Source organism: Rhea pennata, chromosome 8, assembly GCF_028389875.1.
Source record: "Rhea pennata isolate bPtePen1 chromosome 8, bPtePen1.pri, whole genome shotgun sequence".
Classification (NCBI taxonomy): Eukaryota; Metazoa; Chordata; class Aves; order Rheiformes; family Rheidae; genus Rhea; species Rhea pennata.
The window spans coordinates 23,717,188-23,743,763 of record NC_084670.1 but is presented as its reverse complement, the minus strand read 5'-3'; the positions used below and the strand labels follow the sequence as shown (position 1 = coordinate 23,743,763).

The following is a 26,576-nucleotide window of genomic DNA, read 5'->3' as shown; positions in this document are numbered from 1 at the left end:
TTCCTTGCGTGCTTGCTCCTCTGCAGCATTCTAGAGAAGAGTCAGTCTCAAGCTGGTCTAAAGCAGATAAAACAGAGATAAAACCCTAAATACATATTTTGGATTAAAAAAAAAATTACTGCAATAGTCATATTCAGTCATTACATTTAACCCTTCTGTAGTTCTCTTATTGGTCTATGAAATTGTCATGCATCTTGGAAAGGAAGTGCTTTAGGGGTTGAAATCCATATGGATGACATTAAGAGAAATGAGGAAACAGGACAAATAATGGGGGAAATAAGAGAATCCAAAAAGTATATTTATATTGGAGTTGGTGGATGTAAGGATGCAGCTGTTGCCATTTGCAACTCCTTAAGCTAGGAACACAGCAAGTGCAGGTATAGTTTGAGTGTTCACAGCCCTGCTAAACATCACTGCGGATTAAGACAATAGAGACCCCTGGTTTAGCTAGTGCCAAGCAGAATATTTTCCATGGATCTGATCTGTAAAAACATGAACTTTCAAAACTAGTGGGGAATGGTTTGATGCTAGATGCTAAATTTTATTTTATTTTTATTTTTTTGGTCATTAAATCTCCTATTCTGTGGAGAAATACTGTGTACTAAATGTAGCCCTACTCTCTTGCAAACTCATTGACTGATAATTGTTAGCAAGTTTATATAGGCATATAAGTTGGTCTTATTTTACACAATCAAGCATGCTACACTTGCTTTATTTTTTTGCTTCAAAGATTTAATATCTGGAAGTTACAAAACTAATGACAGATTGAAAATGTTGTCACAAGTATATAAAAATAACCTGAAAGAAAATACTGTAACCTGGCCATTCACCAAAATCCTATACAAGGATCATAGAAACCTTGTAAATTTTTGGTATGTCTAACTGTCATCATTTTTAGGAGCATTTTGGAATCTGTTTTTTCCCTATTTGTATTCCCTATGTAACAACTTAACAACTAAGATCAGTGTAAAGCTCTCAAACATCATTGTTCATATAAAATTATTATTATAAACTCATCTAGTGGTTTGGGCTTATAATGGGAAAAGAAGAATCCACTCCAGTGCAAGCTGAGACTGCCGGACAGCTCCATGATAGGCACTGTTAAAGCATTGCTAGTAGTAACTGACTGCAACCAGAAACTAGCCACCAGGGGCATGTAATGCCCCAGGGCCCCCTTTTGCCACAATGTTAGCAGGGAATGCAGGTACAACAGCTGCAGCTGCTAAGTCATTTCTCCACTGCCCCACTCTCTGCAAAAACTCCAGGGCAAATTAATATATCTCACTTTTCAGAGAGGTGCAGTAGGGCGAGATACTTGCTAATAGAGTGGAATCATAGCATTTGTGTCCATGCCCCTGTATGTCATGGGATAACAAAGTTCCTTGCTCAATGGTGATTGGAAATGAATGAAATGTGCTTCAAAGTGGCTTTTGCACTTCAGTGAAGTCAGCAGTTTTTGTGCTAGGTGCCCATCATAATTTATTTCTGAATATATGTCAAAATGCCTAGGCTTTCCAAATCCTACAATCTGGCGTTATTTGAGTTTTATGCTGATGTGATGCTGAGGAGTTTTAATAGACTCTACTATTATGCTTTGATCAAACAAACAAACAAAAAAAAAACAACAAAAAAACCCCCGTGTACTCATTGCTGGAACTCCTGGTGTTGCATGGTTTGAGACTTGAGCTCTGAGGGCCCAGTAAGCTGGGACATGCAGCACTGCCAGCTAGGTACAAGAGTGTGAAAAATCAGTTTCATATTCTTTGAAGAGTAGGTATCTGAAACTTGTACATGTAATTGCCCAGAATAAAGCCGTGGAAAAATCGGCCATGCTGAGGCAAGAGGAAAATCACAGTGCATCTCAAAGGTGATGCCTCTCATCAGAAGTATATAAAAACTATGAATTCAACAGGTCTATTCCCTTGAGTATGTTAATCGTCTCATTGCATGTTGTCATTGACCATCCATTTTTTTATGATAATAAAATACTGTTCCTGAGCAACATGGGGAGGAAAAAAAAAAAAAAAAAACTTTTAGCTTAAAATGGAAGGAAATCTCTCCATGGTACTGAGGAAGGAAAGAGGATTGTTGTAGGGCAAATCAGCAATGGGAATGAGACTCTAAGTTACAGAATCTGAAAACTGAAATGCAAATGAAGGAGAAAAAACAACATTGCAGGATGCCATCTGCACAGAAAGGTTTAGTGCAAGCAGTATCCACCGCACCTTTTATCTGTCAGGTGAATTAATTTGGGAAGTCACACTTTGGCTAGGTAGGTTTACATCAGCCTTAATTGGGTGTCTGTTTTGTGGAAATAGTTTAGGTGTGCTAGAGATAGCTATAACCTCAGTAGCTTGGGTCTCAGCAGCAATATAGTTGTGGCAGCATGAGGCTCACTGTGGGCTTGCTTGGGAGTGTGCCGGCTTTGCCAGGTGATTTATGGTTTCTATGCTACATCCCTATCATATTGTGCAATAGCGCCTTTCCTATCGCTCTTCACGCTTACACTCTCATTCGGGCTTTTGTTGCATCATATCTTGAGTACAGCTACAGTCTTTTCTCTGGCCTTGACGAATGTGATCTTGCCCTGTTGGAACTGTCCATGGCTGCTGTGAGGACAGGTTTTCTAGCTTGTTGCTCAAGCCCCCTCACCCTCTCGCCACCTCACCCACCACCACCAGCTCCCCTTTTGCTATCTCATCAAATGTTCTGCTTCTCATCTCTCTCAAAGCCCTTCACAGCCTATTTGCAGCCTCTCGTCATCCCTCATCTCGTGTTGGGGAGGTAAACTCCTGGCTCATACCACTGGATGATGACAAGATTCCTTAGCTTGTTTAATTTTGTTACTTATTACACAAGCAACATTGTGCTTTCTCCCATGTTGCCTTTAATACTTGGGAGGAGCTAACTATAAACAGTAGTGAAATCTGATCACTCATCTCCTTAAGCTTCTCTCCATTTAAAAAAAAAATCATTTTTACAATGATGCCTCATCAAAATTTGACACTAAATATTAATGCTGTGCTCTATGATGACTCCTCTCTATCATACTGACTAGTGTTGTCTCTGTTTCTTTGTGCCAATACCTGTTGTCTACTATTTAAAGTTACAGCTTGAGTTTGGGAAGGGGGATTATCTGGATGTTTGGACAGCATCTAGCGCAATAGGGGCTCTTACATACAAGTGCTCTTAAATTGTATGGTCATATAAATAATTATTACAATAGCAACATAGAAACAGCTCACTCAAGAATCAACCAATTACTAGTCTTGACTAAGCTTATGCAAATTATATCTCTTTAAGGGCCAATGTAGAATGTAATATTAATCATAGGCCTGACTTCCTGTGCAGGCTCCTAATAATCTCTTGGACGTTGTTACTGTTAGTTATTCTCACGCTATTTTGACGTTTGGAGAACTCTGATTTCCCTTCCAAAGATAAGTGGTAAGAGAGAGTAGAGGCATGAAAAGAGAATCTGAAAAGATCAGACTGCTTAGCTGAACAAGGAGACACATGAGAAATGATAAGAAACGCAAAGATGCACAGAAAGTACATTAAGATAATATAACAGTGTCATTAATGTTTTTGATTTACTGGAATGCTTGAGTTGTAACAGTAATCTTTTGTATTTAGCTAGTATGACAAACATAGAGCCACTTCTTGGAAGCTACTACAGCGATTGTGATTTTTTTTTTTTTGAAGAATTATGTAGAAAACCAGAACTTCATGCTCTGAGATATCAAATACAGCCTCTAAAGCTCTAAAAATGCCTTTAATTCTTTTAAAGGTACCTAAAGTTAATGGTGAGAAAGTAAAGGAGATGAATTATGGTCTCCCATCATTTTCTCCTATTAATTTTCCTCCAAGAGAATCCTTAATCACAGTGTTCATTAGGAGTTTGCATATGAAGGACTGTAGAAGCAATCTAGTAATTTGGGAAGGATGCCAACTCATTCACAGAGCTTTGTGCGAGATGAGGCAGGAGTTTGCCTTTCATTCATGGTATGTTTCTGAAAATTCTAACAAACTTCAGCAGAAATATTTGATTTGAATGATCACAGTATACATCATAATTGAGTCATGGGATTTCTATAAGTTTTAGGGAGCACCCATATCACACATTTAATCCCTTATACAAATATTAAGTGCAATGAAAGTCATTAGAAATTGCAAATCTGCATTTACCAGAAGTAGTCTTCCAACTTTGCTTAGTGCTTCCGTAAGTGGTAAGGTACTCTAGCATGATCAGCTACCACTATACATCTTCATTTCTGGCCCTTGTAATTTTGATTAGTTCATGCATCTATAGGATTTTCATCAGTCTTTCTAGTTACACACGTGAGTCATTGTTCTACAGAAGGTCATCTTCATATTTATTACAGGAACACATCTACTAATAGCTTGGTCTACTCCAAAGAGCAAAAAGCAACACTGATTTACATGCTATGAACTCAAAAGGAACATCAGAAGAGAGTATTTTAAGCTTAAGATAAGTCTTTCCAGCTAAAATTAGCTTTGTGCTTTGGATCTTTCTGAGATGTTTAGTGAGCAGTGAGCTATCCGGCTGCACGAATTCCTCTTTCACCTGTCTCCCACTTCCCCTCCCCTCCCCCCAGTTAAGTCTGAGATTTAAGTGCACACCCTAGGACTCAGGAACATTATGAGGATTTGCAATACTTTCTGAAAGACTTCCTGTCCATTAGACATTGGCTGGTTTACAAAAAGACATAAATAGCACTTTCCTCTTGTAGCAGATGTAATCGCCTTGTAATGTTGTTCGTACTGTTTGAAGGACAATATTCATTTTATCTCAAACTCAGTGAGATGATGGCATCTCTCAGTGTAAACTGAAAATATATTTGGAATTTTATTTGATTCAGCTTTCAGAATTTCACATGTGTGGGATGAACACATGAGGATCAGTTTTCTGTAATTACAGTGAGACATGTTAAGGAGTGTTGTATCCTGTAAGGTAGTCTGTACAGCAAAAGACTGAGGTTTTCATACTGTCAGGAAGCACCTAAAACTAAGTGGCTTGGCATGACTCACTGGACTGTCAATTGTATTTTAATTTTTAAAGCTTATATGAAATACAAATTCATGTTTTCAAGGATGAACATGTTGTAAAAATCGTTACCCACAATGTGGAGTGAATTTGCCTGTTTTGGTTCTCAGTTTACACTCATCACAAATTAAGAGGAGGGGGAAAGTAGTCCTACAAAGCATTTCATCTGGATTAAGATTTGAAATGGGTCTGCACATAATTTGGAACATTCTAAGGACTGCCCTGACTCATATTGGTTACATGTGTCCCAGTGCAGTGGCCATCTGGAAGGGTATTACTAGGTCTGCTCCACATCCTCCTGCCTCTGGCATGCTCCCTCTCCTGAACATGCTTCTGAAATGAAGGAGGATCAAAGAACAGATGGTGCTGAACTGGCTTTGCCAATCCTTTGCCACTTAGGGAATTTTCCTGTGCTAGGAAAAATCCTCTGCTGCTTTCTTGAGGCTGCTTTCTAGCTGTGCTACATGGCCAAGGCAACGTAGGACATCCAAACCAGGGTCTAGGAACTTTGAGAGTGACTTCAGTGGATTTACTCTAAACTTACTTAGGTGAAGCTGAGGGCATGGAGAAGCCTGTGGCAGACAGAATAGATGGTTTATAATGATGAGGCAGAGCTGTTCAGTCAATGCATTAAGAATACAGGAGCAAGCCCCAAAAGAAGCAGAGGTCCACCATCTATTGAAGAGTGAAGATAAAAATAAATGTTGAACAGCTGCTCTATTCACTTTGCACTAGCCAAGGACATTTTTGAGGGGTAAATACTGTCTAGAATAATCTATTGTGCAAAAGCCTTTGGATTATCTACTGCTCATAATATACTTCAGAATAGCTCTGAGTTGTGTAAAAGGACTGTCCAGAGCACTTTGGTTAGGAAAATCGTTAGCAAACTCATTCTACTTTTCAAAATTTGGAAAAAAAAAAAAAGTATTCTAATCAATTTAGGATAACCTCAGAGAGGGAGCAAGCTATTGGATGAAGAATGACAAGGTGTTTCATAATTGAGGATCTGCAAACCCTTGCTGACAGCAAGATCAGCACAGCGGGATGATCTTCAAATCTTCAAATACAACTTCAAATGTGTATCTTTCAAAGCAAAAAGCACAGCAAAAGCATGTAACTCAAATTGAGAGAACTTTATATTTTGGGATGACTTATTTCTTGTTGATAATAACAATTTAAGGTAATACAAATTTTTCTGCTGTGCTTCATCAAGATGCAACCTCAAAGGATATCGAGGTTTTTTAACAGAAATGCCAAAAGATCTTTAAATGTAGCCGTACTACCAGACTGTGTGATGAAGTGAAAAAATAGTTTTTGCAATAACATTAAAGACAGAACCAAGTCACTAGTTATAAATAGACAAGATTCTGAAATAGCAAGGAAATGTGAGGTAACATCTTGGTCATGTATTGCAGAATTTTTACTATTTTTTCTGTTCACAAAATAAGAAAAGAAGGCTTAGAAACTTCAGAAGGCTTTCAACAAATTCACTGCAATTAGTGGGAGTTTAATTCATGTTCCCATTCATGCGAAAAGCTCAACTGTGTCCTCTATAGGCTTGAACCGGACCCTGCCTTGTGCAGAGCTGCATCTTTCGTTGTCTCTTATCTCTGCTTTGTGCTTGGTGGAATTTATACTTTCTTTTCCTTTCACAAACTGTTCAAACATGATCAGGGCATGTCTCACAGAGCTGAGCAGTGTTGGTGCAGTGCCCCTGTGTAGCAGCTGCCATGGTTTGTCCTTGGGTATTTCAATACTTGACTCTGTGTTCTTGGAAAATCTGGATAGTTATCCTCCAGTGCCCAAGAATGGACAGACCATAGTGTGTATATGAACACTGAGTTTGGATGAGAGCCAGATCTGTTAGTTCCTCATTTGTGTCCACGTATTTAAGCTTCTTCCTAATAGTATTTTGACCTGGGTGGAGAAAGAGCCATATGGCATCTTCTACCACTGACAACAACTGCTGTTAGTATAATCAATGCATCACTGATGTAATAAGTTTAGATGTTTTAGATTTATCTATATGTCTCACTTGTGGCAAACTCAATTATAAGTTGCACATTAGTCAGTCCTAGAATAACTAGCCTCATTTTTGTATGACATGTACATTGTTTTTTCTGCCATAAAGCTGCTTATACATGAAAGGTCCTGACCAACCAATTCTCAAGGTTATAACCCTAACCCTTTTCACCTTCTAATTCCATCTCAGAATCACAGAATCATTGGGGCTAGAAGGCACCTCCAGAGATTACCTGGTCCAACCCCGTGCTCAAGCAGGGTCAGCTAGAACAGGTTGCCCAGGACCATATCCACTTGAGTTTTGAGCATCTCCAAGGATGGAGACTCCTTGGAATGCATTTGTCCATGACCCCTCTCCCCCCCCCCCCCCCAAAAAAAAAAAAAAAATCATACAACTAAGGAAAGCAAGATGGCATGTCAAACACAGAACCATGATGTAATTTAGAATAAATAAATAAATAAAAAATGCAGCATCATCAAACTGGGCATGTCATCTTGCAAAAGTCAGCCTTCTGGTCTCACTCTTTTAATTTTATTTTTGTATTTGTGTTTTAAATTATATTGTAAATTTTTGGGGACAATATCTTCCTACAATTTTGTACAAGGTCTGGCACAGTGAAGTACAAATTTAACTGATGGCTTCGGGAATTGGAATAACTCATTTGCTGGCCTAGGAGATAAATGATGTTTCAGGGAACGGGCAGTGCTACTCAGATGCTTAGTGGTTTAGCAGTGTATATTTTCTCAAAACACCTATATGAAATAATGACATCTGCTTCTGTTTTTTTTTTTTTTTTTAGAATTCCTAATTTCTCCAGAAAGATCGTTTTCTATGTTTAATAACTGATGAAAACTCAATATTGCTTAAAAGAAAATTAAAAACCACGTAATGCACTGTGGACAGAATAGTGATAGCACTTTTTTTTTTTAATATGCCTTTCTGAATAAAATATTAATGCTAAGCATAATGTAAATTACTTAGTAAGGCTTAGAAAACAAGAAAGCAGGGCTGAAAGTTATCCACGGCTTTTCTATTTCTTACTTTTCTCTGCAGCTGTATTATTTAATAGAAAGCTTAATAATACTGTAATTCTTAAATCTACTGTTCAGAATCCTTAAAGGTTAAAAATATCTTAGATACGGTCAGATTACACACAACTCTTGTAGCTTTTGCATTTAAACCATAACCTCAGAAAAACAGAAAACAAGTAATAACAATATAATTACCAAATACAGAATTATGCCTTACATAAAAATACTTTTAAAATTATAATAATGACTTAGTAAATCTTTACTGTGTGATAGATACCAACTGTTTGCTATAAAAGGAAAGAATTGTTTTTGTAGCTAATGGGACAAAATACAGGGCAGCAGAAAATGGAGACTTACTCTCAAATGAACACTATTAATATCATAAAAATTTAGCAATCCTGAGAATTCGCTACATCCTCTGCCTAGAAATGGAGACGACCAAAATGAGATGCAAATCAGTGCCTTTGTCTAATGAATAATGCAAATGAGCGCTCCTCTTATGGCGCAGCAGTCTGCAGGAATCCTCTCTGCCTCACCTCACATTTCTTGTGGATTTAAGCGCCATGTGTCAGAAGAAATTAGAGAAAGGAATTGCCAAGAAATGACAAAGCCTTGGAGCCCCAAGTCAGTGTAGACAGCAAGGTACATTAAGATGCATGGTACAGAGAGGGAGAGAGTTGACATCTCATTAAAATGAAAATGTTGCTATTTTTCCTTCACCTAGTAAATGGAGTTGTATGACACTGTAATCTGTGATTATTTGTGTGGCTATTAGTTAGAGACATTCTCCAAAATGCTACCAAGGTGCTAACTGAAAAACTTTATGAAAATCTTTCAGTTTTTTGCAAAACTGTTAGTGCTATTTTACCTTTGATTCAAGTTAACTGCATCAGAGTTTTTCTAGCAGCATCACAGCACACACTGCATCTTATCCATTAGTCACAAGCTTTGCTGTAACTTTCTCTTAGAATCTAATATTGCCTTCCATAAATATATTCAAGCAAACAAACCTGAAGGCATACAAGCCCTGAAAATTAACTTTAACTCATTTTTTTTTCAGTCATTATTTTGCCTGAATAAATTTTTGATTCTGAATGCAGCACAGATTTCATCTGTTCCACTAAAAAAATCTTAGCATGCAGACTAGTCACACTGTCACAGCCACGTTGTCAAGTCCCTGCTCTTTGTCATTATATCAGATTCCAAAACTGGGAATTTGTGAAACTTAACACTTTTTTTGACAGGTATTCTCTCAAACTACAGAACAGGCAGACCCGATCTAACGAAGTTGTTCACTTCTCAGACAGCTTCCTAGTTACTAAATAGTGAGTGGCAGCAGAGCAGCCCTTGGCCCACAGCAAAGGGTTGCCCTGGCTGTGCAGGTCCCAAGGCTCTTGGTTTGGGTGGCAGGGGACAACTGCATGCTGGCACCTGCTGCTGTAACTCTGCTCTGGGCATATGCTCTGCCTGCTCTAAATGCTGCCACCTAATGCTGCAGGCAGGAGAACGGGAAAGGCCTTTTCTTCAACTATGGCATGCTCCCTGGAATTCAATGATTGAAAAAAACTATTTGAGGGAAAAATCCAGCTGCTCACCTGGGAAGTCAGAATTGCTGCAGAGTCCTGAACCATAGTGCTGGGAGCTTAAGAGATAACACAATTACTCAACTTTGGGGCTCGGATCACATTGGATGTAACCGCAGGGCTGGGCTCCTTTTGTTCGCTGGTCTGGCCTGTGAACCAGCTGGTGACAGATCGGTGTTTGATTCAGTAACCCGTAAAACAGATAAATTTATGTGCAAAGCAAAGATGAGATTAAAGATGTTTTACTATATGTCCTTTCAGGAACTGTGAAAAAGAAACCCTTTCATCACAAGCTGACAAAGACGACATTGCTATTTATAGTTGTACTTCAGTTCATCAGTTGGATGCACACTAGAGAAGATGCTACAGCACTAGCAACACTGTTACTAAATTAAGAGCTTACAGTTTCTTTTTAATAGTTGAAAGCAAAGCCATTTCTCTATTGGACAGCTTGTTGCAAACTTCATAATAGTGCCCCCTTTTTTTTTGGGGGGGGGGGGGATGGATTTCCACTCAGTTCAATCCTACTGAATCAAGAAGGGATTGCCTGGGATATAGGTCAACTGAGAATTCGGTGTGAACTCCATAAAAATGTGACTCGTAATCAATATACCATTTCAGCTCTCTTAAATTAAATGGACATAGATAGGTTCTCTGTGCTGCTCTTGCTAGTGGTTATGATGCTACTGGAAACCTAAACTTTCTATATATTCCTAGCAAGACCAATGATAACTATACAGAAAAACTGCACCTAAAGCAAACTAAGCAGTTGATTTGAAGCAAGGAGACAATTAAAGCCCAGCATTTCTGAAAGAGTAATAAAAATGTCACTACAAATGACAGATTGTTACAAGTCCTTGGCTTCTTCCTAGCACTCTAGAAGAATATGGTGTTAAATCAGTTCCAAGAGATTATTGGTGGTATATGTTATTTTCACAAACTCAAGGAAGTGATAAATCAAGTGCAGGTTAAAATTAGTGTGTGTGTGTGTGTGTGTTTTTACAACTTTAGTTTTGTGGCCCTTACATATACAATTAATAAGAATACATAATTTAAAAAAAAAAGGCCAAAAGAAAAAAAAATCAAAGCAAATTAGAAAATAGTTCTTTCCTGTGGCTGCAGATCTTGTTTACCACTGGTGAAGTTCACTGAGTGTAGAATAACATGTTGAGCCAGAGATACTGTAGAAGAGGACTCTTGTTTCCTGTTAGCAGGGGTCCTGTAAATTGCTTTTAAAGTGTTTTCCCATATTGTTATGTTTACTTTCTGTATTGTTTTTTGGTGTAGGAGGACTAGGGAAAATGTGGGCCCACTACTGAATGGGGCAGGGGCCCTGGTGACAAGGGATACAGAGAAGGCAGAATTACTGAATGCCTCCTTTGCTTCAGTCTTCACTGCTAAGGGCAGCCCCCATGAATCCAGAGAAGGGAAGACTTTCCTTCAGTTGAGGAGGATAGGATTAGAGACCTTCTGGGCAGGCTAGACATCCACAAATTCATGGGCCCAGATGGGATGTACCCATGGGTCCTGAGGAAGCTGGCGGATGTTATTGCCAAGCCGCTCTCCATCATCTTTGAAAGGTCCTGGAGATCTGGAGAGGTGCCTGAGGACTGGAAGAAAGCCAGTGTCACTTCAGTCTTCAAGAAGGGCAAGAATGAGGACCCAGGCGATTATAGGCCTGTCAGCCTCACCTCCATCCCTGGAAAGGTGATGGAACAGCTCATTCTGGATGTCATCTCCAGACACATGCAGGAGAAGGTAATCAGGAGTAGCCAGCAAGGATTCACCACGGGGAAATCCTGCTTAACCAACCTGATAGCCTTCTATGATGGCATTGCTGGCTGGGGAGACGAGGGCAGAGCAGTGGACGTTGTATACCTTGACTTCAGCAAGGCTTTTGACACTGTCTCCCATAACATCCTCCTAGATAAGCTCTGGAAGTGTGGGTTAGACGAGTGGACAGTGAGGTGGATTGAGAACTGGCTGAAAGGCAGAGCTCAGAGGGTCATCATCAGTGGTGTGGAGTCCAGTTGGAGGCCTGCGGCTAGTGGCGTCCCCCAGGGCTCAGTCCTGGGTCCCATCCTGTTCAACTTCATCAATGACCTGGATGAGGGGACGGAGTGCCTCCTCAGCGAGTTTGCTGATGATACCAAGCTGGGAAGAGTGGCTGACACACCTGAGGGCTGTGCTGCCACTCAGAGAGACCTGGACAGGCTGGAGAGCTGGGCAGAGAGGAAGCTCATGAGGTTCAACAAGGGCAAGTGCCGAGTCCTGCACCTAGGGAAAAATAACTCCAGGCACCAGTACAGGCTGGGGGCTGACCTTCTGGAGGGCAGCTCTGCAGAGAAGGACCTGGGAGTGCTGGTGGATGACAAGCTGACCATGAGGCAGCAATGTGCCCTTGTGACCAGGAAGGCCAATGGTCTCCTGGGGTGTGTTAGGAAGAGTGTTGCCAGCAGGTGGAGGGAGGTGATCCTGCCCCTCTCCTCAGCCCTGGGGAGGCCTCCTCTCGAGTACTGTGCCCAGGTCTGGGCTCCCCAGTACAAGAGAGACATGGAGCTACTGGAGGGAGTCCAGTGTAGGGCTACAAGGATGATCAAAGTGCTGGAGCATCTGCCCTGTGAGGAACGGCTGTGAGAGCTGGGCCTCTTCAGCCTGGGGAAGAGAAGGCTGAGGGGGGATCTTATCAATGTGTACAAGTACCTGAAGGGAGGGTGTCAAGGGGACAGGGCCAAACTCTTTTCAGTTGTCCCGTGTGACAGGACAAGAGGCAATGGGCACAAACTGAACCACAGGAAGTTCTGCCTGACCGTGAGGGGGAATTTCTTCCCTGTGAGAGGGACGGAGCACTGGACCAGGTTGCCTAGAGAGGTGGTGGAGTCTCCTTCTCTGGAGATCTTCAAGGCCCACCTGGGTGCAACCCTGTCTACCATGCTCTAGGTGACCCTGCTGAGCAGGGAGGTTGGACTAGATGATCTCTGGAGGTCCCTTCCAACCTTACTGATTCTATGATTAGGAAAATTAGGTCAGAAACTTATAAATGATTAAAAACAACAATAGCTGTACCTAACTACTTGGTAGGCAGAGATCTATGGTATGTGGTGTAAGCAGAGATTAATATTCTCAGATACAGAAGTAGTGTAGGCTCAGTTATAATTTTCCTTCTTTACATATATTTATGAGCAGGATAACGTCTTCCAACAGAGTCCGTAAGACAATACAGTTGGAATCTCTCAAGTATTTCCTACGTGGGAAAAGCTAGTTTCTCCTGCAAGCTAGGATATTTGTCCACAAATCCTTGAATATCTGCAGAGAAATATGAGGGATCTTCGTCCCCCTGTTCTGAGGCATAACATTGCTACGCTCTGCCACAGGACAGGCTGCTCAGGAGCTGCAGTACCCATGGGAGCAGTGTCTGGGCAGGTCCCCTATGTTCCTTAGAGCGTGTGTAACATTAAAGGGCAAGATCTGCGAGAAAGATCGATGTTATCTTGCAGACAGCTATTACAAGCTCAAGGGAACAGGTTTATTGCCCTGCTCTGCAGTACTAGTCCTTCGCCTCTGTCACATTGCAGATGTTGACACGCATTTCTTGGTAAAATGCTGTGGATCTGATCACTGAGTATGAGCAGTATTTTCTGAATTCCAAAGGTGTTTCCGATTTTCTTCATTAATTATTTAAGCGTTGTAACAGTAAATGTGTTCTGCCTGTAAGTTTTTATATGGTTCATAATTATAAACAAACTAATTACTAATCCAAAGTAAAGCTAGTGACAGTAAAATATTGCTTGGTATTGCCCTTGTAATGCCACAACTCTACTTTCTAAGGCCTGTTCAGGCCTTAGACATGAACTAGGATGACACCAGAAAACAAACTGTGACTGTGGTTTGTGTGATGGTAGTTCATAGAGGCTCATGTAAAGCACTGCAATGAAAAACATGTTGAATAGATCATCACAGATGCCACTCATCTTTGTGACAAGAATTAATTGCTGTTATTCAGCTCCTGTAAGTTGTCTTTCGGGGAATCAGAAGGAATTGGCCTGTCAGGAGAAGCAAATGCTGACAACAGCATTAGCTAGCATAGCCTCACTGACCTTAAGGATGGGAACTAAAAAAGCCTGTCTGAGGCCGAGGTTAAATTCAGTGTGGTGCTACTGTTGCCCGATCTTTTGTTTCTGATATTGTACAAAAGATTTATCATTCCAAACCCATCTATTACCACTGCTGAGTACTTGACAAGATACAATCACCAGAATGACATTTACTCCAACTTCTTAGTCAGATTGTTATTGATCAGAAGAGTTAAATGCTGTGTGTTAAAAGGCTGTGCCAGCTTTCTCTGCACTCTTGCATTATATTTACTTTCTTGGAGCTTGTGTCTAGGAAAAGCAGCACTATAAGTGAGTTTTCATAAAACAGTTAACATTTCAGTGCATGAAGTCTGAAGTCTTTAATCTTAAGACTTCAAAAAAAGCACCTATATCTGTCTAAGGTCCACAACTGAGGTCTGTATGGATCCTTACCACTTTACAAGAGTGCCCCAAAGGAGCAGCAGAAGTATAAGTAAAAATAAAAATCCATTAGTGTTGGCTTCTTCTTGAGCTCTAGAGCCCGTAATGCATGATTGATCCAGCCATGCTGGCACTGGGAAGATCCTTGTATTGTTTGAAGCAACTCTACATTTCATTCCTTCGTCTGCCTTTTCTTCAATCTCCATCATTTTCCAGTGCCTTTGCTTCAGCAGGGCCAGAAGGAGAGGGGCTGGCCCTCTGCGAGGCAATGTCCCATCGGAGCAGCCTCACGGTGCGGTGTGCGCAGTGTACCAGCAGGATGGTCCTCCCCATCCCCACCTCAGCTCAGTGTGTTTACATGCCTTTATGCCACCTTGAGGGAGCTGGGCTGGCAATATTTCAGTACTCCAGCGAAACAGAGGTGGTGCTGGTTCAGCCAATATGGGTCTGAGTGCCCAGCTGGCACCACAGGAACCATCTCATGCAGAGCTCAGAAGCTTCTATTTCCCTTTTGCCAAAGAAAGGGCATCCAGTTCCAAAACCAGCAGAAGGAAGAGAAACAAACATGTGCATATGTTCCCCCTCCCTCCCCCCCCCCCGCCCCGAAAAAAAAAAGGTGAAGGTTTCAAAATCCTGAGATTTTCAAATATCAACCATTTGTCTGTTGTTTAGTGGTTAAAAAGGACATACTCTACATTATTGATTAAAGTCCACAAAATACTAAAGTTATTTTTAAAAAATAAGAAACTGTGCTCTTGTGCTAAGACTTGTTTTTAAACCTATAAAACATGGGGTTCATAAATGATACTTAGCTACTATAGAGCCTTACAATTGGTGATGGTGCAGTTATGGAGAAGATTATTCAATAATAGATCCTTATGTCCTTTTTAATTATTTACAAACAAGCCATGACATGCATAAAGCTAAAATAATATATTTTACTATGCAAACTCTGATATGTATGACAAAGCATTTTTCAGTTAGAAGGTCTAAAATATTGTTTCTGAGCAGTCTTGCTCAGAAAATTCCTGAAAATGTACCCAAGAACCAAATGTATTAACAAATCCTGTCCTATCATTAGAGACACTCAGCCTTTGCTTTGAAGCTCTGAAGGGTGCAGCAGTCCAAAACCTATTAGTGTTTACTAATAATGATAAGTAAAGACTTTTTATAAATGAAAAGATAGAAAATAAGTGAACTTTGGTGAAATTGCTTCTTACAAGAAACAGATAAAAAGATAAAAGCATACTGCTAATTTTGCTTTTACTTAAGGCAGTTTTTGAGTTTCCAGGAGTGAGTTTCAAACTGGTACAGAGCTTGAAATCACTTTACTAAGAAAACATTATTTGGGCATGATCCATTGCCATCAGTGGGAGTCCTTCTGCTGACTTAAACAGAGCACATTAATTTCATGGGGAGATCATAGTTTAAGACCTGTTTATAAAAAATTAAACATTAATTCTTAACCATAAAAACTACATTGTGATTCACCTCCATTTTTTTAGTTATTGAAGAATATATATTTTTTATAAAAATATCAAATCCAATGCTTCAGATAATGAAAAGCTTGTGTGTTATTATTTTCAAAAGTTTCTCTCCCATTTCAGGAGAAAATGGGAATGAAAGTGTAAACTGGTGGCAAAAATCTACCTCAAAACTTCGGTGAGGAAAGCTAAAGATATGTGGACCCCTTAAGCCCATTAGTTAATGTTTCTGGAAGTTCGCATGAACTTTTGCAAGAGAGACACCTTGCCTCGGATATTTCCGCAGGCTGTCCCTGCAGTATTCTTACTGCTTGGCAGATCCATATGGTCAAGGAAGCCAAGAGGCATGCCAGAGTCTGCAGGGCTGAGATAAAAATAGATGGAGAAAATAGCACATGTAGAAAGAATTGTTTTAAAAGATAGAAAATTACATTCTGTACTCTTTTTTTCTATAGCTGTTCACATGGTTGTTTTTAAAAGATGAGAATTCTTTTGTAGTTGTTTGCTTTTTTTTTCTTTTTTTTTTCCAGTCATTTGTAAATGTCACGTACAAGCAGCTCCGTTTCTAGTTTTCACTGGAGCAAAGAGCCTTATGAGCAGGTATAGATGGTAAAAATCAAACTGATGAGTTAAAATAATGACTCCTGACAGTTTTACAGATAAAAATCGAAAATGCACCAGGATGCTGAAAAGACACAGTATGCACATGTAAGAAAATGCTCCTCTCATAATGGTGTCCTCTTTTAAAGGTTTTACAAGTACTTAGCTATAAAAATTCTCTCTGGGCTGAAGCTTGCCTTAAAATATCTCTGGTATAGTACAGTTTCCTGCTTATAATAAATATAATTCATCTGCACCCTTTCCTTTCTTTTCCTTTCTCTTTTTATTTCTAAATTATGTATCAACAATCTGCCTGAAGAATTAGAGGATGAGAAATAATACCAGAAAATAAGATGTAGCAAACATCCAGGCTATGTGAAAGCACTAATGCACGTTGACAAGCCTGCTCAGTGCTAAGGATTTTCATGTCCCTAACTACATATGTATTTCTATATCAAGACTATGTCACTGCAAGTGACCTGTGGAAATATAAACTTCACAGGTACAAGCACATCAGGTACAGAATTACTCTATCTCTCATTTAGTGAGATTAACATTCTAATGTAAAAAGGCACTTTTGCCTCATCAGTCAATGATCTTAGTATCTAGGACTATTTTTAACTTTTCAGGGTCCAGCCATTATTTACAGGTCCTGAACAAAGGCAGGAAATACTTAGCTTAATAAATCCATTGCCTGTTTTTAGCTACTTTTAAGATGTATAGGTATTTTTTGTTTTCTTAATCAGAAATTTCAGCTTTGGTAGAACAATATTGTGTAAAAAAGAGAAAGAAGCAGTTGGTCAATAGAGACTGCTAATGCTTGTTTGTATTTCTCCATCTTTGCTCTATGGGATAAAGCAGAGGGAATAAGATAGCTCTTACTGTCTAAGTGTGTGTGTGTATATATGTATATATTCTTGAATGCTTGGACAGAATACTGTGTGCCTAAGTGCTTGCAAGGGAGAACTTGGGCTGTATGTTGGACTAGCTGCTTTGTAAATAACATACAAATGTAAATGTTGAAAACATTATTGGGAAATCAACTTAAGTTGTCTTAAAGGAATACAGGTGAGCATACTAACAGGAGTGATTCTCTTGACAGTAGAGAGAGTTTACACAACTCTCAACTGAGTTTGGCTGGCGTTGTTTCAACTAAGCTGCTTACAAATGCAAATTTCAGCATATGGAAGGGCCTCAGGAACTTGCATTTGGTTTCCAGTGATTCTTAGCCATTCTAATGGCTAAGACATAAAAGAAGGGAACATGAAACTCTGGGGTTTAGAGACATACAGGTACTAAATGAAGAAAGAAAAATATGTTTGTCCAGATAGTTTGGACAAATCCAGACAACATAAAGCTAGCTATAGTGAGTGCTGCCAAATAAATCCAAAATTTGCACTCTGAGACTTGTCTATTACAGCAAGAGGAAACACCACACTGGCTGTACATTGTCCTCAAAATGAGGTAGCAGCCCAGAAAGTGTGATGCTCCTGCAGCTCGCTGGGGACTGCAGGGCGCCAAGTACGTGGTGGAGACATGAGAAAGGGAGCTGCCTGCTCACCTCACATGCGCCGCAAGGGAGAAACCTTCCCAACACCTCCTGGTGCACCCACCTTCTCCCATCTGGGCATCGTTCCGACAGCCCGGCTCCTGTGGAGTGATGTCATGGCAGGATTACCCTGAAGGCACAGGTGATGGGGCTGAAGGCAGGCCCACAGCTGAAACCCTGCTGTTCAAGGTTTCTAGCAGACTGCATGCGGGGTCACCTGCTGCAGCCTAGCGTGGCATGTCACGCGATGCCGTACCCGGGACAAGGTGCTGGGGGCGATGAGCACTCATCAGGTGCTGTTTTACTGCACTATATTTATACTATGTTAGCAAACCTGGTTTGAGGGTCTCCCTAAAGATTAAGCTCCTAAGCTATGGCCTCAAGATCACCTCTGTCCCCCCAGCAGACACACCAATCACAGTGCACGGCTAGTAAAGATTTTATTTACAAAGTACTATCGTTTTGTCACTCAAAGTGACAGTAAAGGTGCCTGCTGAGGGGATGCTTCTGGCACAGCTGCACTGAGAGCACGCCGTCCTCATGTCCCTGGGAACGGCGTGGTGTCTGTATTACCATGGGCATGCTCACTTTCTTTCAAAAATCGCAGTAATTGTTTGCGGAACTGCAGCAGCGTGGGTTCGCGTTCTGGGGACGGGGTGGCAGAGTGCAGCGTTTCTGGCCTCGTGTTTTGGCAGCCTGCTGCGCCACGCTGCAAGGAGGGAGCTGCTCGTGTGGTTGTGAGAAACTCGTCCACGGCGCCAAAACCGCCCCCAACAGCAGAGGGTTGAGTTGGTTGCAGGAAGGCAACTCTCTGCCAGCTGGCAGGACTTAAATGCTATTACCCACCACTCTTCCTAAGAGTTTTAACTATTTAGTGAGCAATGCCAGTCTCTGCTTCATTCTGACCATCCAGGAATTACTTGTTTGAGATTTTGCACAGACAGGTGCAAAGTATTTAAGAAACAATTTCTCTGCAGTAAGTTAAAAGGGGGGGGGGGGAAATGTTAGTCTTGCCATGGTCATCAATAACCAGCAAATAAAAGCTATGTGCTTACAGCTGTGTTTCCTTTAAATATGTTATGTAGGTGTTACCTGGAGATAGTGACCTGAAATAATTTCTATTACTGGTGAAATTTTACATGACCTGTTAAAATCCATTGCTTCCTAAGGTCAAGTATTATTATGATAATCATTTATTGACCATTATGTTGACTACAAATGCCTAATATTCCTAGCTGACTTGAGAGATGATGGGAGGATAAAATGGAAAAATATGAGGGAAATTATGAAATACAATAAAGACTGTTAAAGGCAATAGTTAGGCAGTTTCTATAAGCTATATTTATAAAATATGTATCTTGTTAAAATGATATGAATCTTTGCGCTTTTACCTTGTTGTGATATGTGCCTTAAAACCTTGCAACTGAAAATAAACAGAACCCTGTTAAGTTTGTTCAGAAGGCTTGTTTTCCTCACAAATATTTTTAATGTCTTAAGTACCTTGCAGGCATGCTTTTGCTTAGCTTGAAGTTTGAAAACACTTAGGTTTCCAAAGTGTAAGTGAGAAGGAAAAAAAGCAACTGGAAAGAGTTTTGCTGATGATTTACTGGGCAACCTTAATGTATGATAATGCAGAGAATCAGATTTGCCTTTTATTCACTCCTTAGTTTTGATTTCTGAAAAACGTATTAACTTTTAGATTCTAGCAAGACTTTTTCTTTTTTTTTCCTTGATGCCATTAAGTATACATTTTCACATTCTTTTTTTCTCTTTTGGGAAACTAGGAGCTCCTTTCCTAAGAGGTGTGAGGAACAAAACGCCTTTCACGCTTCTCCAAAGACACTGTTACAGAAGGCACAGGTAGGCTGTCCCCTTTGGGCTTAGCTGACGGGGGGGGGGGGCTATGGAAGGAAGGAGAGAGGAGAGCAGGCAGGGAAGGAATAGCGGGATGGTGCCTTGCCCCCCTCTCACTCCTCCTAGAGGAATTCCTGGGTCTGAGTGGTACTGTAAGGACTGAGGTGGTGCTTTGGCGAGAGCAGGAGGCCAGAGTAGTTCCTGCCGTATGTAGGGCAGAGGAGAAAGGAAGGTACAGGGAATCTGTTGGGTACCTACAGGTCTTGTCATACTGAACATGAAACAAAGTATCCCCTAACTTTAGAGGAAATACCAAAATAAAAATTCTGTTCTCTGAAAGATAAGGTTCTTTTTCAGCATCAGTGAGGGGATGTTTGTATTAATTAAATGTCCTCAAAAGAATGCAAAGTAGATGAATCCAGGTATTGTATATAAAGACTGTAAAAACTTCCAGGTGGTGTAGACTGCCTTAAAATGAACATCTGTGAAAATTCATATTAAACAAGGCAGTAGTAAGCTCGTCTTTAACTCTGTTTCCATTCTACCCCATTCTACTTAAGACCGCACAGATAGTACTAAAATGCATGTCCATATTTAGCCAATAAAAGAAAAAGCTTTTTCTTTTCAATATCTCTTAATAGGATCATTCAACACTATTTTAAAATGTCTCACCCAAGCACACAGGCATGCTAGAGTTTTTCCAAAGGAAATTACATTTTTATTTCACATCTTGATTTATAAGTTACTTCAAAGAATATCTGTTCTTCTAATTATTTCAGTAAACATAATAATGGTATCAATAACTAAACTGCAGAGTATTTTCCCTTTTTTAAGGAATATAAGCCTACTTGTAATTAAAGGAATGCTATATTAATGATGCTGAAAGTCTCAGAGGGAGATGTTTAATGTCCACCTCATAATATTATGCCAGAATTACATGCACAGAAGACTTTTTAATAATCTTTGTTTCTTAATTTAGTTTTGATTGGCTATGAAATACAGAGTAGCACTTAAGGGCTCAAATTTCTACTGCTTTCAGCACTTCTGCTCTATAAATTGTACAACTGCACATGACTTCCATCTGTAGGCTTCTCTTCAAGCTTCTGTTCAACCTATGAAGAAAATTAGCTCCAGGCAGCAGATAATTGCAGATAATTTTATCATTTTTACGCCATGGGGATACTGGATTGTGTTAAGATAGCTAGCTTGCCTAAGCATGGATAGAGAATCATATTTATGTGTGGCCATTTCAGCTGTAAACACAACATAAATCCTGCTCCAGTTTGCAAATTACAGCAGTAGCCACTATGAGTCCCGTGGTTGAGAGTTTGCGGTGAATTTAAATATTAACATCAGGTACTGTTTGAATGCAAAAGTAGTGATAAAAGCTAGATCTTAGCAAATTAATCAGTCTTGTGAGAGGCAGCCCATTGATGCCTTCTGTGGGAGTCTGTTTGAAAGCAGTGCAGCTGGCCTGGGCCCCTCCAAGGATTTTGGGGAGATGTAGTCTGAGACAACCAGTGCAGGAGGGCAGCAGTGGCTCAGAGGGCTCTTAGGGAGACTTTAAGTTTGGTTTATGGTTCTCATTCCTGCTTCTAATCACAAAATGGTGATCTCCAGCCCTGCCGGGCAGTCTGACAGTTGTACTGGGGGCACAGTCTACCAACTTATTAAAACTGGAAAAGTCAAAAGCTACCTATAAGGTATGCAAAACATGGTGAGAGTCATGAAGAATTAAATTGTATGAGATTTTGTAAAAATTTAAACAAGCGCTTGCAAATAACAAAGATTTCACTAACTGTTAGGTATTCCTAATGGGGGGATTCAAAGCAGATTTGTTTATAAACTGGAAAGCTGCAGGCCACAAGAACTAGCCCATTCAAGTATTTAAAATGTTGCTTACGATATCGCTACAAAATTAATTCTGAAAAAGTAGCTACTTTTCTTCTCCCTTTCCTTTTTCTGTTTCCCTTTCCCTGTCTCCCTCCCTTTCCTCCCAAGCCAACCAAGTGTCAGTGTAAGGAGCCAGATACACCATTGTTGACTCCAAAAGCTCAAGACCACAAACTATAGCAGCACAGTGACCACCAGCCCAGCATGCTCACTCAAAACGCACACACAAATTTGGGCAAAGGAAAGGTACAGCAAGCAACTGTGCCACTCCGCCACTACTGAGCCCCTCACGGAGTACCAAAAATTGTCTTAAAGCATGCAGGGATGATAGCAGTCACCAGCCAACCCAGCTACAGCTCCTGCTATGCATGTGGGCAGCGTGACCTGTGGGGATGGGGGCTGCCATGCACCGTTCGCAGGCACAGGTACCTCCGTGACTAGAAAGTGGGAGCATAACCACTCTAAGCAATTCATTTGTTTATATGCTTTTTTTTTTTATCATGTCTCTCCTTTCAAGGAGAATTCTTTCAGAAGCCCTAGAAATCTTAACTTCAAAATGATGAGATTTTAAACAAATAATGACTGGAGGGGGCTATTTACTCAGCTTCTACTGTTTGAGGTTTTCATTTTCAAACTTTTCTCTGCAACTGGAAGGACTAACAAAATAAAGATGATGTTTTAAGTAAAAGCTGAGAATCTCACATAATTGTAGGACTCACGGGGTTTGAGATTTCAGAATAATCTCAAGAGTTGTCAATACTGAATGTCAGTATTAACTGGGATGCTATCCTCCGACTAGATTGCATAAAAGCAATTGTAGGATAGCTTTCCTGCCGCCTGCTCCCCAAAGTCCCCATGAATGCTGGCCTGCAGGGATTACCCACAGGTACTTATGAATGAGGAATTGCCATGTGCCAGATTCAGAGGCCTCTGTTTGCATTTTCTAACAAATCTGCATGCGCAAAGCCTTGTTATTAGGGTGTTAACTACACAAGCTCATGGAGCAAAAATACAACATGGAATCATAAGAACATTTTACACAGGGAATACCTTGAACTATGTAGGAGGCCAGTTTTACTGTAACCTCCTGTTTTCCACGCGATGCAGCCCCACAAGTCCTGGAAGCAGCTTTCCTGCCACGTGGGTGGCTCAGCTGGGAGCTGGTCTCTGCTGGGGACCTGCTGCAGCGTAGCACAGCCCTGAGCACAGACATGTAGTCCCAGCATGTCATCTTCCCCACTGCAATGCACACCCCTTACTCCTCATCCTCTCCTCTGCTGACATAGAGAAGGCATTATTTCTTTTCCTGAAGGACAGTATTTTATTGAAGACTATTATCACATCCCATGTCACAGAGCACTTTTCTTTAGGTTTTACTGTAATCTCTCAATAGGACCTGGGTGCACCCGTCAGCCTGGGTATGTTGCAGAGATATGATTGGCACCATGCTGACAACTGACACAAATTCAACACATAGACTGTGTGCAGCAAGGTACTATGGTGAACAGAGAATTACTGAGGCTGATTGGGGAACTGATACAGAGACAAAACAGAAAATTGATTCAACCTCCTCATCCTGCAGAAGCAGGCTTGTTTTTTGGTGCAGCTGTTTTTTCTTAGAATATTTAAAAGGACCCAGATTTCCTCCAAGAAATTAACAGAAAGCAGTTAAGCACTAAGCTAATGTGAATAACAATCTGAAAGCTAATACACAAGCTTAGTATATTAAAACCCAATATTCATAATAATAAAACAAACATTGTTTTTAAAGTCTGTTTGGTGCTTCGGTGTGCCAAAAAGAAACCCTCAAGTCTCTGCCATATCCAGTTCAGGATTTATTAAGTGCAAGAACATGCCCAATAGGAATGTATTCTTTTCTACTGTCCATCTCGTCCGAGTATTGACAGTGCTATTCCCTTACTTCATTTTCCAAAACTAAAAGTGAATGCAAAAATAAAAGATCTCACTGGGAAATGCCAAAGGCTCAGTCCTACCAATATGTAAAAAACCTCATTTTGAATGAAATGTGCATGTATAATTTCTATGTGTACATAAAGTATAGCTGGACATGAAGTGTTCCTAGGGATGAGAGGGGACTATAGAGTTCTTCTTTATGCTGAAATTTTCCTTTTCAATGACATGAAAGCAAAGAAAAGAAAATCTGAATAAGAACGTCCTGCAGGGCACTAATATATACATATTTTAAAGCTCTGCTGCTGTACAATACCTCAGGAACTGCAAATATTTCCTAATGTTTCAAGTCAGTCAAGCCATTACCAATGCATATATGAATATAGTGCATTTGTACAACATACATCCATACTGAAAGTAAAAACAGCCATTTTTCAGACTCTGTAGGAATCAGTCACCTTAAACCACACCATTAAATATACTATTTCATTATGTACTCTCTTGTTCTTCCCCTTTCCTGTCTTTCCTGCTAGGCTTCTGTTGTCTTTTTGGTATTGCAAGGGTTTAAAGTGTAAGTAAGTTCCATCTGTCACCTCAGATGATTCCTGAGCAAACTTTCATAATCCATTACAGCATCAAGGATCCTGCTAGGTCAAACATTTATAGTAGGAGTTCAGCAACATTTCAGCAATATTTTTAATATTAAAAAAATGGTATTTTGATCAAATCTACCATCTTTGTTCTAACTTGAGAATAGGCTGATAGCCAGTGCACTTAGAAACTTAAAAAATGTCTATCTGCAGTAAAAAGAAGAAATAAGTTTGTTGGGCTGTGGACTGCACTAAAATGATACATACAACTTTTTTTTTTTATTCACTGCATGACAAGAGTTATTAAACATCATGCTGTCACTGGTTCAAGGCTGAACCACATCTATTACAATTTTGACAGACAAAATACACTTTAAGGTAAAGATAAAAGAAAAAGACCATATTATGCCAGGGATGTTACATTTATTTATTTTTTGACAGTGGCTGCTTGAAGCCGCTTGGAGGTTTAGGATGTCAAAGCAGTGTCAGCAGAGATGGATTAGTGGGCAGAGAGCAAGTGGTGTAGTCAAGAGTTCACAATGAATGTAATTTATTCATGGAGCTCTCCAATTTATCACGTGGCTATCACCATAATGTACATGGGAAGCAGCTGCATGCATGCACACAATATCCTAAATGTATGTGTGGCTGGACCTGAACTCCTTACAGAGTGCTCGTGGTTGAAAATGATACTGTGAGGTGTTTAAAAGCAAATTTCCTTCCTGCGAGGACTCTGTCACACACTGACCATGACTCTCGTATAGGCAGACCACTATCTTGTAGACTGTATTCAATTACAGTAACCTCACTTACCAGAACTCATCAATTTTTCAAACCTAAATTATGTAGCTAATGTGATGTAAATTTCTTATGCTTTAATACTACCATATAATAGATACAAATATATACTTTTTACATCTCAAACCCACATTTCCTAATTAAGGAATGTTATATTTTCACTCGGTACTTTCCAGAAATAAATATTCCATGGCAAATAAAATGAAATTTCAGTATTTTGTAAGAAGAAAAAAAGGTATTTGCAAGTTGAAAGTTTCTTGTAATTTTAATGATCTCTTAGGACAGCGTGATCTGCCACCAGCCCAGCTACCCCTGACACTTTTGAAGCTTCTGCAGCCTGAGTTGCTAGCAATACTCTGCTCTTTGTGATGCTAAATTATACAACACTAGGATCATTTCAGCTGATCAGAACCAGCTCACTGAAGTCTTTTGTGATCCAGGCAAATGCACTCCAGTTAAGGGTTAGCCTAGTAAGAGTATACTGCTTTCTTTTAAGGCATTAAAAGTTGACCTAGAAGGACACTGAATTTGGACACTGAGACTAGGTTCTAATGAGAAGAACATCTTATTGCCCAGCTTAATGCACTGCATTAATAAACACTTACCATTTCATTTAGCAGAACTCTTTCACATTTGGAAATGAAGCAGACTTTTCTTAGGTATTTATACCTGAACTGTAAGAACTTCCACTCTGCAGTCATCTTATCACAAAAATACATCCACCAATTAGGCACAATTAAAAGCTTGCCTTACCATTGCACAGAAGGTCTCAGGAGGATCTCCACAGGTTATGTCTGGGGGATCCAGAGTTACTTTTACATATTTGATCATGTCTCTGGCTTCCGGTTGGCAGGCCATGTAATCCCATACTTTTCCTTCTTCTGTATAAATCTGAGTCTTACACACATCATAATGTCCCCACACAGAAGGATAATGCTGCATCACTGAAGACACAGTAACCCAGAGGGCATGAAGTGACAGGAACCTTGATAAATACATCTCTAAATCCTTTTGTGTCACCTTCGTAAGTATACTTGGTACTGGTGTACATGCAATCTATAGATTATATATATATATGTACATGTGTATATTTTGTAAAATAGGTTCCAGCTCAAACTTGAAGCATTAGTATATGGTGTTTGATTTAATAAGTTGAAGACTTTGGTAGAAGCCACAATCCCCAAATGACAGTCTTTCACAGCAACGTAGAGCTTGTCCTTTGTCTTACAACTTATCTATCAGGGCTTCTTGTAACAGATGTCCAAGAGCAGATAATAGCTCGTTTAGTTGTGGGTCTTCAGCTACACTGTCGATAACCCTGAGTGATCCTCCGTGTTCCCAGCTCACAGGGGATGCCCAGACGCACTGATAAATCAGTATCCAAAGCGAAAGGATGAGTGTCTACAGGCTGATGTCTTTTTCCTATCAATCATTCTTTTCTTCTGGCACCAGCACCCTTTTAGAAACAAAAAAGAGTAAGAGTTATTGTCTAAGAATCAATGCATTACAAAATATGTGATATGTTGACATTTTGGAGGTTTGATGCAATGTAAAGCAAATTGGTATAATATGGATAACCTTTAGTATGGGTGCTGTGCTAGAATGAACAAACTACCAAAATCATTCACAGTGAAAAGTGTTTCAACATAAAGGATTTAACTGTTCTGTAACAAAGACAGAT

General features: G+C 40.0%; 1 protein-coding gene across 3 annotated transcripts in view; it reads right to left on the bottom strand.

Moving 5' to 3' along the window:
• NTNG1 (netrin G1) overlaps window positions 1–26,336 on the bottom strand; it is a 154,044-nt gene extending 127,708 nt beyond the window's left edge. For all 3 annotated transcript variants that reach the window (XM_062581244.1, XM_062581245.1, XM_062581243.1), the window contains exon 1: window positions 25,649–26,336. In XM_062581244.1, coding sequence (XP_062437228.1) covers window positions 25,649–25,894 — 246 coding nt within the window. In that variant the 5' untranslated portion in view covers window positions 25,895–26,336. The remainder of the gene's footprint in view (window positions 1–25,648) is intronic.
• Between the last annotated feature and the right edge of the window lie 240 nt (window positions 26,337–26,576).